The sequence below is a fragment of the Bombina bombina genome, chromosome 5 (assembly GCF_027579735.1).
Source record: "Bombina bombina isolate aBomBom1 chromosome 5, aBomBom1.pri, whole genome shotgun sequence".
NCBI lineage: Eukaryota > Metazoa > Chordata > Amphibia > Anura > Bombinatoridae > Bombina > Bombina bombina.
The window spans coordinates 1,138,531,592-1,138,549,348 of NC_069503.1; the positions used below are offsets into that span (position 1 = coordinate 1,138,531,592).

Genomic DNA, 17,757 nt, shown 5'->3' on the forward strand with positions numbered 1-17,757 from the left:
GCCAGCCCATTCTTTGGTTCAGAACCCTGGGTAGCGCTTGCTGATTGGTGGCTACATTTAGCCACCAATCAGCAAGCTCTACCCATGTACTGGAACAAAAATGGGCCGACTAAGTTTAAATTAGGAGTAAATTAAAAAGCTGCTTAAAATTGCATGCTGTATCTGAAACATGAAAGAAAACAATTTGGGCTTAGTATCCCTTTAATGTTCTGGTTCCTGGTATCTCGGTGGTGCCTTATTCCCTCTAGACGGATTAATTGTGGCCAGTAACACTCACAGGGCTGACAACTTCTGTGCATTAAGGAAGGTTGATACATTTCAGGTTTAGGCCTCATAAAGAATATTTTAGGAAGCAGCCTCTTATTTAGGAGCCAGATGAGTTTTTGATACAGATATATGTTTAAGCAAAAACATACACATTCTGGTATTTTAATATAGGGAGTATGTGCACTCTACAGTTGATATAAATAGTAGAGACCAGGTGCCTGCAGTCATAAAGCAATATACACAATATAATAAAAAAGAAAAGACATAGCCATATTAGCTTAGGCCCCAGAGGCAGAACTTTTCTTTACTTTCTGCGATGAGATTTTTTTAGTGAAAATGTTTCCGCAGGTCATTTTTAAATAAAATTTAATTTTAAATTAGACAGCTACACTAAGGCACCAGTTAAATTGCAATGTGTTGGCTAACTGAAGCAATTTTTAATGTTGTATAATATAGGGCAGTAGTTGAAAATTGCATTGCAAATTAGCTGCATACAAAAAAAAAGACATTTTAAAATGTATCTTTAATAAATCTGTTTCCTTTTCTCTTGGTCTAACATAGAAATGTAGTAATAAAAATATGCAGTGCTCTTACATTCAGAATAAACAGCTTTGCAGACTGGGAAAGGCTAAGAGAAAAAATCTCTGAGAACCTGTTAACAAGCAATGCGCTGCTGCTTTACAGCGCTACTGCATATTTGCCTGCTCACTTCAAACAGCACTTTGCCCTGCAGCCAGAGCACAGCTCTGTTTGAAGAGAACTGTTTAATGTGGAGCAGCACTTCAAAGTTCAAGCGCTAACAGTTCCTGCATGTGTCCTGTTCTTTCTGCAGACATGCTGCATTTTCTGCGATAACATCTCACATCACTGTATGTTCTGCCTTGGGGGCTTAGGCTATGCAAAAGAATGACAAGGCAGCACTCAAGGTCTTGAGTGCTGCCTTGTCATTCTTTTGCATAGCCTAAGCTAATATGGCTATGTCTTTTCTTTTTTATTATATTGTGTATACACATTCTGGTAGCTGTGACTCACGGCACCCTGGGTTTGGGATTCCAGTGAATGATGCATAAAAGGGCTGTGTGACAAATATCCAGTAGGAATAGATTTAATTATGTTAATCCGATTCTTTAAAGGGACATAATAGCATATTAGTGTTTTTCATATATGAATAGAGGCATGGCTGCAACATACAGCTGTCAGCAAATCATTCTTCTAGTAAAGGTTATTCCTGGTATGTAAACCGCTGCAGGTCACAGGCATTTGATTCCCCTTTCTCTCATGGGGCTCCTATATATCTCTGCATATTAGATCATTAAAGGGATATAACACCCAAAAATGTTCTTTTGTGACTCAGACAGAACATAACATTTTACTTACATTAGTTTCTCCAACATAGGTGTGTCCGGTCCACGGCGTCATCCTTACTTGTGGGATATTCTCTTCCCCAACAGGAAATGGCAAAGAGCCCAGCAAAGCTGGTCACATGATCCCTCCTAGGCTCCGCCTACCCCAGTCATTCTCTTTGCCGTTGTACAGGCAACATCTCCACGGAGATGGCTTAGAGTTTTTTAGTGTTTAACTGTAGTTTTTCATTATTCAATCAAGAGTTTGTTATTTTCAAATAGTGCTGGTACGTACTATTTACTCAGAAACAGAAAAGAGATGAAGAATTCTGTTTGTATGAGGAAAATGATTTTAGCAACCGTAACTAAAATCCATGGCTGTTCCACACAGGACTGTTGAGAGCAATTAACTTCAGTTGGGGGAACAGTTTGCAGTCCCTTGCTGCTTGAGGTATGACACATTCTAACAAGACGATGTAATGCTGGAAGCTGTCATTTTCCCTATGGGATCCGGTAAGCCATGTTTATTACGATTGTAAATAAGGGCTTCACAAGGGCTTATTTAAACTGTAGACTTTTTCTGGGCTAAATCGATTGATTATTAACACATATTTAGCCTTGAGGAATCATTTTATCTGGGTATTTTGATATAATAATATCGGCAGGCACTGTTTTAGACACCTTATTCTTTAGGGGCTTTCCCAAAGCATAGGCAGAGTCTCATTTTCGCGCCGGTGTTGCGCACTTGTTTTTGAGAGGCATGGCATGCAGTCGCATGTGAGAGGAGCTCTGATACTTATAAAAGACTTCTGAAGGCGTCATTTGGTATCGTATTCCCCTTTGGGTTTGGTTGGGTCTCAGCAAAGCAGATACCAGGGACTGTAAAGGGGTTTAAAGCTTAAAACGGCTCCGGTTCCGTTATTTTAAGGGTTAAAGCTTCCAAAATTGGTGTGCAATATTTTCAAGGCTTTAAGACGCTGTGGTGAAAATTTGGTGAATTTTGAACAATTCCTTCATGTTTTTTCGCAATTGCAGTAATAAAGTGTGTTCAGTTTAAAATTTAAAGTGACAGTAACGGTTTTATTTTAAAACGTTTTTTGTACTTTCTGATCAAGTTTATGCCTGTTTAACATGTCTGAACTACCAGATAGACTGTGTTCTGAATGTGGGGAAGCCAGAATTCCTATTCATTTAAATAAATATGATTTATGTGATAATGACAATGATGCCCAAGATGATTCCTCAAGTGAGGGGAGTAAGCATGGTACTGCATCATTCCCTCCTTCGTCTACACGAGTCTTGCCCACTCAGGAGGCCCCTAGTACATCTAGCGCGCCAATACTCCTTACTATGCAACAATTAACGGCTGTAATGGATAATTCTGTCAAAAACATTTTAGCCAAAATGAACCCTTGTCAGCGTAAGCGTGGCTGCTCTGTTTTAGTTACTGAAGAGCATGACGACGCTGATATTAATATCTCTGAAGGGCCCCTAACCCAATCTGAGGGGGCCAGGGAGGTTTTGTCTGAGGGAGAAATTACTGATTTAGGGAACATTTCTCAGCAGGCTGAATCTGATGTGATTACATTTAAATTTAAATTGGAACATCTCCGCATTTTGCTTAAGGAGGTATTATCCACTCTGGATGATTGTGAAAATTTAGTCATCCCAGAGAAACTATGTAAAATGGACAAGTTCCTAGAGGTGCCGGGGCTCCCAGAAGCTTTTCCTATACCCAAGCGGGTGGCGGACATTGTTAATAAAGAATGGGAAAGGCCCGGTATTCCTTTCGTCCCTCCCCCCATATTTAAAAAATTGTTTCCTATGGTCGACCCCAGAAAGGACTTATGGCAGTCAGTCCCCAAGGTCGAGGGAGCGGTTTCTACTTTAAACAAACGCACCACTATTCCCATAGAGGATAGTTGTGCTTTCAAAGATCCTATGGATAAAAAATTAGAAGGTTTGCTTAAAAAGATGTTTGTTCAGCAGGGTTACCTTCTACAACCCATTTCATGCATTGTCCCTGTCACTACTGCCGCATATTTCTGGTTTGATGAACTGCTTAAGGTGCTCGATAGTGACTCTCCTCCTTATGAGGAGATTATGGACAGAATCAATGCTCTCAAATTGGCTAATTCTTTCACTCTAGACGCCTCTTTGCAATTGGCTAAGTTAGCGGCTAAGAACTCTGGGTTTGCTATTGTGGCGCGCAGAGCGCTTTGGTTGAAATCTTGGTCGGCTGATGCGTCTTCCAAGAACAAACTACTAAACATTCCTTTCAAGGGGAAAACGTTGTTTGGTCCTGACTTGAAGGAGATTATCTCTGATATCACTGGGGGTAAGGGCCACGCCCTTCCTCAGGATCGGCCTTTTAAGGCAAAAAATAGACCTAATTTTCGTCCCTTTCGTAAAAACGGACCAGCCCAAGGTGCTACGTCCTCTAAGCAAGAGGGTAATACTTCTCAGGCCAAGCCAGCTTGGAGACCAATGCAAGGCTGGAACAAGGGAAAGCAGGCCAAGAAACCTGCCACTGCTACCAAGACAGCATGAAATATTGGCCCCCGATCCGGGACCGGATCTGGTGGGGGGCAGACTCTCTCTCTTCGCTCAGGCTTGGGCAAGAGATGTTCTGGATCCTTGGGCGCTAGAAATAGTCTCCCAGGGATATCTTCTGGAATTCAAGGGACTTCCCCCAAGGGGGAGGTTCCACAGGTCGCAGTTGTCTTCAGACCACATAAAAAGACAGGCGTTCTTACATTGTGTAGAAGACCTGTTAAAAATGGGAGTGATTCATCCTGTTCCATTAAGAGAACAAGGGATGGGGTTCTACTCCAATCTGTTCATAGTTCCCAAAAAAGAGGGAACGTTCAGACCAATCCTAGATCTCAAGATCTTAAACAAATTTCTCAAGGTCCCATCGTTCAAGATGGAAACCATTCGAACTATCCTTCCTTCCATCCAGGAAGGTCAATTCATGACCACGGTGGATTTAAAGGATGCGTATCTACATATTCCTATCCACAAGGAACATCATCGGTTCCTAAGGTTTGCATTCCTGGACAAACATTACCAGTTCGTGGCGCTTCCTTTCGGATTAGCCACTGCTCCAAGGATTTTCACAAAGGTACTAGGGTCCCTTCTAGCGGTGCTAAGACCAAGGGGCATTGCAGTAGTACCTTACCTGGACGACATTCTGATTCAAGCGTCGTCCCTTCCTCAAGCAAAGGCTCACACGGACATTGTCCTGGCCTTTCTCAGATCTCACGGCTGGAAAGTGAACGTGGAAAAGAGTTCTCTATCCCCGTCAACAAGGGTTCCCTTCTTGGGAACAATTATAGACTCCTTAGAAATGAGGATCTTTCTAACAGAGGCCAGAAAAACAAAGCTTCTGGACTCTTGTCGGATACTTCATTCCGTTCCTCTTCCTTCCATAGCTCAGTGCATGGAAGTGATCGGGTTGATGGTGGCGGCGATGGACATAGTTCCTTTTGCGCGCATTCATCTAAGACCATTACAACTGTGCATGCTCAGTCAGTGGAATGGGGACTATTCAGACTTGTCTCCGAAGATACAAGTAAATCAGAGAACCAGAGACTCACTCCGTTGGTGGCTGTCCCTGGACAATCTGTCTCAAGGGATGATGTTCCACAGACCAGAGTGGGTCATTGTCACGACCGACGCCAGTCTGATAGGCTGGGGCGCGGTCTGGGGATCCCTGAAAGCTCAGGGTCTTTGGTCTCGGGAAGAATCTCTTCTACCGATAAATATTCTGGAACTGAGAGCGATATTCAATGCTCTCCAGGCCTGGCCCCAGCTTGCGAGGACCAGGTTCATACGGTTTCAATCAGACAACATGACGACTGTTGCATACATCAACCATCAGGGGGGAACAAGGAGTTCCCTAGCGATGGAAGAAGTAACCAAAATTATTCTTTGGGCGGAGTCTCACTCCTGCCACCTGTCTGCTATCCACATCCCAGGAGTGGAAAATTGGGAAGCGGATTTTCTGAGTCGGCAGACATTGCATCCGGGGGAGTGGGAACTCCATCCGGAAATCTTTGCCCAAGTCACTCACCTGTGGGGCATTCCAGACATGGATCTGATGGCCTCTCGTCAGAACTTCAAAGTTCCTTGCTACGGGGCCAGATCCAGGGATCCCAAGGCGGCTCTAGTGGATGCACTAGTAGCACCTTGGACCTTCAAACTAGCTTATGTGTTCCCGCCATTTCCTCTCATCCCCAGGCTGATAGCCAGGATCAAGCAGGAGAGGGCGTCGGTGATCTTGATAGCTCCTGCGTGGCCACGCAGGACTTGGTATGCAGATCTGGTGAATATGTCATCGGCTCCACCTTGGAAGCTACCTTTGAGACGAGACCTTCTTGTTCAGGGTCCGTTCGAACATCCGAATCTGGTTTCACTCCAGCTGACTGCTTGGAGATTGAACGCTTGATTTTATCGAAGCGAGGATTCTCAGATTCTGTTATCGATACTCTTGTTCAGGCCAGAAAGCCTGTGACTAGAAAGATTTACCACAAAATTTGGAAAAAATATATCTGTTGGTGTGAATCTAAAGGATTCCCTTGGGACAAGGTTAAGATTCCTAGGATTCTATCCTTCCTTCAAGAAGGATTGGAAAAAGGATTATCTGCAAGTTCCCTGAAGGGACAGATTTCTGCCTTGTCGGTATTACTTCACAAAAAGCTGGCAGCTGTGCCAGATGTTCAAGCCTTTGTTCAGGCTCTGGTTAGAATCAAGCCTGTTTACAAACCTTTGACTCCTCCTTGGAGTCTCAATTTAGTTCTTTCAGTTCTTCAGGGGGTTCCGTTTGAACCCTTACATTCCGTTGATATTAAGTTATTATCTTGGAAAGTTTTGTTTTTAGTTGCGATTTCTTCTGCTAGAAGAGTCTCAGAATTATCTGCTCTGCAGTGTTCTCCTCCTTATCTGGTGTTCCATGCAGATAAGGTGGTTTTACGTACTAAACCTGGTTTTCTTCCAAAAGTTGTTTCTAACAAAAACATTAACCAGGAGATTATCGTACCTTCTCTGTGTCCAAAACCAGTTTCAAAGAAGGAACGTTTGTTGCACAATTTGGATGTTGTTCGCGCTCTAAAATTCTATTTAGATGCTACAAAGGATTTTAGACAAACATCTTCCTTGTTTGTTGTTTATTCAGGTAAAAGGAGAGGTCAAAAAGCAACTTCTACCTCTCTCTCTTTTTGGATTAAAAGCATCATCAGATTGGCTTACGAGACTGCCGGACGGCAGCCTCCCGAAAGAATCACAGCTCATTCCACTAGGGCTGTGGCTTCCACATGGGCCTTCAAGAACGAGGCTTCTGTTGATCAGATATGTAGGGCAGCGACTTGGTCTTCACTGCACACTTTTACCAAATTTTACAAGTTTGATACTTTTGCTTCTTCTGAGGCTATTTTTGGGAGAAAGGTTTTGCAAGCCGTGGTGCCTTCCATTTAGGTGACCTGATTTGCTCCCTCCCTTCATCCGTGTCCTAAAGCTTTGGTATTGGTTCCCACAAGTAAGGATGACGCCGTGGACCGGACACACCTATGTTTGAGAAAAAAGAATTTATGTTTACCTGATAAATTTCTTTCTCCAACGGTGTGTCCGGTCCACGGCCCGCCCTGGTTTTTTTAATCAGGTCTGATATTTTATTTTCTTTAACTACAGTCACCACGGTACCATATGGTTTCTCCTATGCAAATATTCCTCCTTAACGTCGGTCGAATGACTGGGGTAGACGGAGCCTAGGAGGGATCATGTGACCAGCTTTGCTGGGCTCTTTGCCATTTCCTGTTGGGGAAGAGAATATCCCACAAGTAAGGATGACGCCGTGGACCGGACACACCGTTGGAGAAAGAAATTTATCAGGTAAACATAAATTCTGTTTTTATTCTCAAATTAGCTTTCTTCCCATAATGCTCTGTGTTGAAAAGATACCTAGGTAGGCATCTGGAGCACTGCATGCAGGAAATACTGCTGCCCTCTAGGGCTCTTGCAAATGGATAACATTCTTGCAAAGCTGCTACCATATAGTGCTCCAGACATGGGCTGGCTCCTAAGCATACATCCCTGCGTTTCAACAAAAGGTACCAAGGCAACAAAGAAAACTTGATAACAGAAGGAAATTAGAAAGTTGTATGAAATCACTGCTCTATCTGAATCATGAAAGAAGCATGGTTTAATATCCCTTGAAAGGAAATATGTTCTCCTCGTTGATTTTTCATCTTTACAATTATGCTGTTTAGCTGTAGATTCAAATTGCTGCATTAAAGGGTCACTAAAGTCAGAATTAAACTTTCATGATTCAGATAGAGCACACAATATTAAACAACTTTCCAATTCACTTCCATTATCTAAATGTGCACAGTCTTTTTATATTTACACTTTCTGAGGCACCATCACCTACTGAGCATGTGCAAGATTCACATAATAAATGTATGTGCATTTGTGATTGGCTGATGGCTTTCACATTATGTAATTGTAAAGAAAATAAACCTATAAAATCTGTGTGAAATTCAACCTAAGTGCTTTTGCATTGTCTATTTATTATGCATCTATTGATTATGCTATTCTGCTGTGATCCTTTAATCTAATTTGTCATCTTTCATTTTGAGATTTTGGCAAATAAATCTGACAGCGTACAGGCTGCTGGCTCACTGGGAGTGTAACAGGTCTGCATTGTTTGGTCTTTGTGTTGTTTCATGGAATCCTGGAATTATTACTGTGCTGCTGGGTCTGTGCGCGATCAGTCAGCGATCCTTCACTGCAGCTCCCATAAATATGAAATCAGCGCTCAGTACCTGAATGTCAATAGGGTCTTGTCACATTTTTCTTCAGGAAATGAGTGATTACATTTTGGATTAAACACTAAATAAATGCTAAATAAAATATTAAAAGCAAAAAATAGCCTAATAATAATATGCATATGTATTGTTTTTAAATTATATTACTTATATTCAAATGTTAGTTGTACTCTAGTACATAAGTGTACTAGAGAGCCATGGGGGTCAATTTATCAAGCTCCGTATTTTCGGCGAGCCTTCACAAGAACTGTTGGTGCAATGACAAATGCCAAGAGCAAATGCTGTCGGCATTTATCGATGTGCAGCGGACATGACACGCTACATTGTATCATGTCCGCTTGCACATTAATACATTGACCCCATGGTCTCCACATCCCCTCCAGCACCCTCCAGAGGCTTCTTTATATATCACTGACAGTCGTGCTGGAGTGAGGTACCACCATAAAAGTTTATTAGTGTCAATTTCTAGAATCTGGGTGGACACAAAAGACCATTTAGTATTTCTAAATATGTTCTGCCATTCTTTATTAGTAATAGAATGTTTAAATCTTGTTGCTATTTGGTAGTTTTCTGCCAATGAAAGTGGGCTTTGTATTGGTCTGACTGCCACACAAAAGGGGTGGAATTTCTTAGGAAGTGACTTTATTTTGATGTATGGAGTAGATGTTGAAGTTGTGCAAATTTTAACCACGAAGCATAGTGATGTCCTTCTGTGTCTTTAATTTTTCTCTCAGGCCATCAATTCACCATTTTCCAATAGTTTTAACAGGATAGTGAAACCTCATTTGTCCCTCCCCACAAATCTGCGGTCTAGACCCCCAGCAAGCTCTGCATTATATGGTAATGGGAACAGAGCGGACCGGGTGCAGGATATATCTTTATATTATGTAGTCCCATGATGAGAAAATATAGTGATGCATGTCTAACACTTTGCAAACAGAGGGTTTGCTGTCTTTTGGTACCCAGCAGAGAGTACTTACTTGGGTAGCCTTGAGTATGTGAAAGTCTAGTGTGATCCAAGCCTTTTCACCACCTCTGGTGTGCTAGTCGAGGATCCTCTGTAACGTGACAGCGTCATAATACAATTTGATGTTGGACACACCCAGACCTTCTGACTGCTAGGCACAATATAGGGAGTATCTACTAATTTTTGGTTTCTTATGACCCTATATACAATATATTCTAGTAAGGAAGCTTGTATTTGATGTATATAGGTTTTCGGAAGTGTTATAGGAAGGGCTTGAAGTATATATAAAATCCTTGGAAGGATAGTCATCTTGATAGATTGTATCCTTACCCACCATGATAGGTGTCTCTCACGCCAGGAAAGTAGGTCAGAGCTTAAATTCTTTAGTAATACTGGCTTTAACTCTCACAAAACTCTAAAATTGAATTGTATGGATAAAATGTAAGATGGAAAACATTTTTTTTTTTTTAAATCATCTTGATCAGTTACACAAATGTAAAAGCATTCTACTCATTAGTAATGTAGTCAAGGAACGTAAAGTCTTGTTGCCATATAAAACCATTGAATGTTTCTTTAGTCAAATTTACAATGAATTAAGTTAATGTTCATGGATTTAATTAAATCACATTTTCCATCTTTATATGGGAAGAGTCCACAACTGCATTCCTTACTGTGGGAAATACTGAACCTGGCCACCAGGAGGAGGCAAACACACCCCAGCCAAACGCTTAAATACCTCCCCCACTGCTTCATAACCCCAGTCATTCTTTGCTTTTCGTCACAGGAGGTTGGCAGAGAAGTGTTAGAAGATTTCGGAGTAGTCTCTTATGCAGGGTGGTACTCTTCGAGATGGGACTGGAATTTTAAGTAGTCCTGTCAGCCTCTCAGTGAGAGCATGGATGAAAGTTAGAGTCCGGAGATGCAGGGAGAGTCTTTCTGCCAAACCATCCCGACTCATATTAATAGCTCCATAGGCAATCGGCATTGACGAGTTTCGCTGCCCGCTTTCTTTACTCAAGTCCATGTCAGAAGCAATGCTACTATCTGTCACACTTGAAGGGCCGTATTCCTGTTCCACGGCGTAGATTCTGGTAAGATCGTTTCATTTTTTATACATGTATGATAACGCAAGAAGACAGGGTCACAGTGTAACTCCTTTTATCTGTATAGAATCAAGGGTTAATTTCTCCTTAGGGGGATTATTGAACATGGGGGGGGGGGGATAATCTTATATGTTTATTTGATTTTATGCTGCTTTTATGTGTGAGATGTTATGGGCTCATAGGCTGTTATGGAATATACAGGTTTCACTTTCACTTTGAAAGCCATGCAGCTTAAAAGCTTGGCACGCTTTATCATAGCAGGGAAGGTCCTGCATTGTGCACCATGTGTTTCATTCCCTTTTTCCTGACCGGGTGTCTATCAGAGAGGAGTCATAAATCTCTGTACTGTCTGGGTCATAGGAGGTGGTGAGTGCCCCAGACATTGGGGTATAAGAGTGCCGTTTTTTTAAATAAAATAAGATGTTTTATTTCTCTAGTTCTATGGTTATTGCACTAGCGATGGAGGATTCTGTTACTTTAGAGGGGACTCCCTCTATTCTTAATGAGTAATTTCTGTTTTATATGGTGAGGAGGCCTTAGTTTCGCCCTCTCAATTATGTTCTATATGCCTTAATAATGTGATAGAGTACAGAGTAGATCAGATAATTTATTGGATTTAACTGAGGGTTATCCGAGGATGAAGTTCTTTCTGAGACTTCAGAGTATGAACATTCTGGGTCAGAGTCTGCTGCCTCTAAATTTGGAACCAGACTTTAGTTTAGGAATTTGCGCTTTCTTCTAAAGGAAGTTTTTGGCGAAATCAGAGGTCCCAGAGGCCAAAATGCCTGATAAACCTTAATTCCTAAATTAGATAGAGTTTGAGGAAGGGGTGGTACCTTATGCTTCCCTGCTCCTGTTAGATGGCGAACATTATTATGAATGAATGGGACAGGATTGGATTCCTTTTCCCCCTCTTGTCCCCGGTCTTCGACTCTAAATGGAGTTGTGAGGTTCTGTCCCTAAATGAAATGGTGTTATCTTCACCCTTGCTAAACGTACTACTATCCCGCTTGAGGATAGTTCTTCATTTGAAGAGCCCATGGATATAAGATGGAAACTCTCTTCAGAAGGATGTTTTAACATACAGGATATTTGTTTCAACTAGCGGCTGCTGTTGCCACAGTTACTAGAGAAACTACCTTCAGGCGTGACTCCTTATAGGATTGACCGCGGTTGAGTGTCCCCTCGACGTTACTCAGAAAAGATTTACGGCCTTTAGGGGTTGTTAATTCTTTTATCTGTGCTGCTATTAGACAGTTTATTCGCTTGAAATATGACTTCCAAGTCTAGACTTCTTCCCTCCCTTTAAGGGAATGATTTTGTCTGGTCCAGGCCTGGACTCAATTATCTCCACGGTCTCAGGGGGCAAGGGTGCCCCCCTACCACAAGAGTAGATGAACTAATCTAAGGGACGATTTTCGTTCTGATAAAGCCCATGTCAGCAGTCCTACGGTAAGCTGGAGCAAACCAAGAGCTCTTGGAAGCCGTTTCAGTCCTGGAATAAATCCAAGCAGAGCAAGAAGCCCGCCGAGTCGACGTCGGCATGAATTGGCGGTCCCCGGTCGATAGATCTTAAGGATGCTCCCTTCACGTACCAATCCTCAAGGACCACTTCTAGTTCCTAAGGTTTGCATTCCTGGACCAGTCTCCATAGACATGAGAATATTTCTAACAGACCAGAGATGTTGCAAGCTAGCTTCAACATGTCTTGCCCTCCAGATCTCTTTAAGGCCATCTGTGGCTCGGTGTATGGAGGTGATTGGTCTCATGGTGTCCAGCTTGGACATAATTTCATTTGCCAGGTTTCACCTCAGACTGTTGCAACTGCGCATGCTGAACTAATGGAACGGCGTTAATTCGGATCTGTCTCAACAGATTTCTCTGGACAACCAATCTGGAGAAACGCTCTCTTGGTGGTTTTGTCCGGATCACTTGTCCTGAGGGACGTCTGTCTCAAGATCATCCTGGGTGATTGTGACTACGGTTGTGAGTCTGTCAGGATAGGGAGCTGTTTGGGTGCCAGGAAGGCACAGGGCCTCTGGTCTCAGGAGGTAAAGCTCCCTCCTGATCTCATTCTGTATCTTTGGGCAATATACAATGCTCTGAAGGCTTGGCCTCTGCTGGGTTTGTCCCAGTTAATCAGATTCCAATCAAGCAATATATCCTCGGTGGCTTACATCAACCATCAGGGGGGAACGAGAAGCTCCCTAGTGTTGAGGGAAGTATCTTGGATTTTGGTCTGGGGGAGACCCGCATTTGTTCGCTGTCAGCAATCCACATTTCCGAGTGTGGACAACTGGGAAGTGGATTTCCTCAGCAGACCATACTTCTATCAGGGAGAATGGTGTCTCCATCCCAAGTGTTTGCAGAGATTTGCAAGAGATAGATCTTATAACGTCTCAATACCAAGCTACCCAGATAGGGCTCGAGGTACAGGGATCCTCAGGCGGAGCTAACCGATGCATTAGCGGTGCCTTGGAGGTTCAATCTCATTTATCCTTTCCGACCGTTACCACTACTTCCTAGTGTAGTGGCTCGAGTCAAGCAGGCGTCAGTGATACTGACCGCTCCGTCTTGGCCGTGAAGGATATGGTTCGCTGATCTAGTGGGGATGTCATCATCTCCTCTGTGGAAGTTACCTTGTCGCAGGGATCTGCTTACCAAGGTCTCTTTGTTCATCAATGTCTAGATTCTCTGAGGCTGACTGCGTGGAGATTGAACGCTTAGTCCTAGCCAAGAGAGGGTTTTCTGAGAGAGCTATTTTTACTCTCATTCAAGCTCATAATCTGGTTGCTCGTCGCATCTATCTATCATAAGGTGTGGAGGACTTAGTTATTCTGTTCTTCAGGATGAACTGGAGAAGGGCTTTTCTGCTAAGTCCCCTGACGGGACAGTTTTCGGCCCTGTCTGTGTTACTGCACAAGAGGTTTGCATAGCTTCCAGATGTGCAGCCATTTGTTAAGGCTCTACTGGGATCAGACCTGTGTTTAGATCTGAGGCTCCTCCTTGAAGTTTAAATCTTGCTTTGCAATGGGTTCCATTTGAGCCTATGCATGAAGTGGACATTAAGTTGTTGTCTTAGGAGGTTCCTTTCTACTGGCTATTGCTTCTGCGCACAGAGTATCTGTGATTGCTGCCTTACAATGCATCCCTCATTATCTGGCTTTTCATTCCGATAAGGCTGTTCTACGAACCCAGGTTCTTCCTAAGGTTATAATTATTATTATCATTTATTTGTATAGCGCCGCCAAATTCCGTAAGGTTGTGTCAATTCGCAACATCAATCAAGAGATTGCAGTTCATTTCTTATGTCCTAATCCTTCTTCGTTGAATACAAGGTATTCTGGATGTAGTTTGTGCCTTGAAGTTCTATCTTCGGCCACGAAGGAATTTAGACAAACCTCTTCCTCTGTTTGTTCTATTTCCGGGAAGCGTAGGGATCGGAGGGCCTCTTCGATTTCCTTATCTTTTTGTCTGAGGAGTGTCATCCGTTAAGCATAGAAACGGCGGGACATAAGCCTCCTCTGAGGATTACGGCTCATTCTACGAGAGCAGTGGTTTCCTCTTGGGCCTTCCAAAATGCGGCCTCTATGGATCAGATTTGTAAGGACGCTATCTGGTTCTCCTTACATTCTTTTTCCAAAATTTTTACAAGTTTGATGTTTTTGCTTTTGCTGACGCACCCTTTGGGAGAAAGGTTTTGCAGGCTGTGGTGCCCTCAGATTAGGGTCCGCCTCTCTTTTTTTCCCCTCCCGTTAGCATTTAGTGTACTCTAGAGCTTGGGTATATGTTTCCCACTTGTAAGGAATGCAGCTGGGGACTCTTCCCATATTAAGATGTAAAACATAAATTATGCTTACCAGATAATTTCATTTCCATCTGTATGGGAAGAGTCCACAGCTCCCGCCCGTGTTCTCCGATGGGCGGCCCTAAATTTGAATTTTTTTCTTCTGGCACCTTTTTCACCCTGATATTTCTCCTACAGTTCTTTGTTCCCTCTGCATACTGACTGGGGTTATGAGGAAGTGGGGGAGGTATTTAAGCCTTTGGCTGGGGTGTCTTTGCCTCCTCCTGGTGGCCAGGTTCAGTATTTCCCACAAGTAAGGAATGCAGCTGTGGACTCTTCCCATACAGATGGACATGAAATTATCAGGTAAGCATAATTTGTTATCTTTGTAAATTCATGTTAGCACTTAATTGTTGTTGAGGTGAACAATTTGATAGTACTTGGCATAGTGCATATTTTAGCTTTGATGGGAAAATGTGTTAATTTGGTGCCTAGACAGAGAATCAATAAACTTTCTGAATGCTTAATGTGTTATAAGAACATTAGGGAACATTCTCAGTCATACTTTTAAATAAATGTGACATGGTCTATTTTTTATTCCTAGACTTGAATGGGTAGAAATCATAGAACCTCGCACACGAGAATGCATGTATGCCAACCTCATCACTGGTGAATGTGTCTGGGATCCACCTGCCGGAGTAAGAATAAAACGTACAAATGAAAACCAGTGGTGGGAACTTTTTGACCCAAATACTTCTCGATTCTACTACTACAATGCTAGTACCCAGAGGACTGTATGGCATCGGCCTCAAAACTGTGACATTATCCCACTGGCCAAGCTTCAGACACTAAAACAGAATACAGAGTCACCAAAGGCATCAACAGAGAACAGTCCTGGACGGAGTAGCAATATCAGTAGGGAGGGCAGCACCAGCTCGTCGCTAGAGCAGGAGCTGGATGGTGGTGAAAAGTGTATGGAAGCGAAGTCTAATCGGCATTCAGCACCATACTTTGTGGTTAAGGAAGAAGCTGACAGGTAATGTCTTTTGCTTTTTGTATATACACTGACTATGCATTGTTTAAAGTGAGGAATCCTTAATATTTTAATATTCATATAGAAGTTGAGAATAAATTCATTCAGAGACCATCATGAACATTAAAAGGATAGGAAAGTGAAAATGAAACCTTCAGATAGTGTTTCATTTTATGGTACGTTTAAATTCAATCCTGTTTGCAAATTTACTTTGTTCTCTTGCTATCCTTATTGATGGATTGTCAAAAAATGTGTGTGAAAACATTCACAAGCTTGGTGTTTCACAGGCTTTTATATGGCATTTTCACAGACCTTCGTGGAAGCAAAATATATACAACCAAAGCAAAAGTAGAGATAGCTGATTGCTAAACTAAAAGTGCCCCAAATGCCCTCCAAATAGAGTGCATTATAGTTTTTTATTTAAAATAAATGCTACATTTTTTTAAAATAAAAAGCAACTGCACTAGGCAGTTTTGGGGCTTTAAAGTTGGTGGGAGTGGGGTGTTAGAAAAGAAACGGGACTGAAAATGCCTTTACATTGCGGTCTATGGGAGCTGTGTGTTCCCTGTAAATATACTGTATATGTATATGTTTATATACATATATAATTAAAAATGCTGCCCATCCCTGCGCTACTTACCCCTTTGCTGCGCTTTGGTTTTCGCATTGCGGTTTACTTGTAATACCAGTATTATTACTCAAGCGATATTTAGCGCTCCTCTTGTAATCTAGCTCTTAATATTGATGATGTATATGCAGATTTAGGTAATATGAGTAAAAGCTTTGTAGTGATTTATATTTTGATTTTTTTTTAGCTAAAACTAGAAAGCTATGCCTTTTTTTTATAGGAACTGCCCATTAACAACTGCATACTAGTCATGTTGATTATCTGTGCTATTAGATATTCTCATCATTCGGGGCAGATTTTTATACACTCAGCGTTATTATTTTATAGTTAAACTGATATCATTTTGTGCATTTGTAATTACATGATTTGATACTGTATAGCCTTATAAAGCAGAGCAGCTTTAAATTCCTTAAAAAGTAAATTAGCTAACGGTAAAGTTTCAAACTTCAAGACCAGAAAAACGAGAAGATATATGTTAGAAATATAGGAGCGCCATAGGCTAAAGTATTATTCAGGTCAACTAGAAATATATATTCAACAACAATCTAACAACTAACCATAAATATACAATATATCGTCTAGGGGATATATAATTCCCAGAATAATGATCCAATGGACATAAAAAAGATTGTTTATTTTAAAAGAATTATTTAAAAATACGGAATAAAACCAGATACAGTTAAGTAAGACTGATAGAATCCAATGATAGTGAACAGTCCCAGAATCAATGTAATCTAACTGGGATAAGGTATTTAATCCGGATGGGATCATATAAGAATTCAGACCTTAATACGATGGAATGTTAAGCTCAAAATGGTTGGAGGGAATTGATAACCATTATATACCAATAGGAGTATAGAGAAAAACAAGTTAAAGGCCTGTGATATATTCAAAACCCTGGACAACACTAATGTGAGTGAAGGTAACTTAAAGTGTGTGTTAAAAACCGTTAGAACAGCTTATGCTAATCGATTTAGAGTTTGATTAAAAAAACTCATAATAATGTGGTTATAACTAATAAGTTAAAATAAACTAGTTTGTAGCTCTTCCTTTTGGTCTGGCTACTGCTCCAAGAGTCTTTTCGAAGGTTCTGCGGGATCAGCTCACGGTGGCGAGATCTAGAGGTATTGCAGTAGCGCCTTATTTGGACGACATCCTGGTCCAGGCTCCGTCCTGCCGGCTGGCAGAAGACCATTCGAGAGCTCTTCTACTTCCTCTTCAATCTCATGGATGGATGATAAACTTAGGAAAGAGTTCTCTGGTTTCCAATACCAGACTGTAATTCCTAGGCACGATAATAGATTCCATATCCATGAAGATATTCCTTACAGACCAGAGACCTTGCAAAATGACTTTCAATTGTCTTCCCCTCCAGACTTACTACATCTGAGGCCTGGTGTATGGAGGTGATTGGGCTAGTGGTGTCCAGCATAGATATCATTCCATTCGCCAGGTTCCACCTCAGACTTCTTTAGCTGTGCATGCTGAGGCAATGGAATGGCGGTCACTCGGATCTATCCCAACAGCTTTCTCTGGACAACCGGTCGAGAGAATCGCTCTCTTGGTGGCTCTGTCCAGATCGCCGGTCCCAGGGGACATCCTTCTTGAAACTATCCTGGGAGAGTGTGACTACGGATGCAAGTCTGTCCGGATGGGGAGCTGTTTGGGGCACCAGGAAGGTGCAGGGCTGGTGGACTCAAGACGAATCTCTTCTCCCGATCAACATTCTGGAACTTTGAGCGATCTTCAACGCTCTGAAGGCTTGGCCTCTTCTGGGTTCGACCCAGTTTATCAGATTTCGATCG

General features: G+C 42.1%; 1 protein-coding gene across 1 annotated transcript in view; it reads left to right on the top strand.

Moving 5' to 3' along the window:
* The window catches only part of ARHGAP39 (Rho GTPase activating protein 39), an 847,370-nt gene that overhangs the window by 211,251 nt on the left and 618,362 nt on the right, over nucleotides 1–17,757 (top strand). Inside the window, 1 exon segment of the mRNA XM_053715434.1 lies at nucleotides 14,896–15,327. Within this exon segment, the coding sequence (XP_053571409.1) occupies nucleotides 14,896–15,327 (432 nt within the window).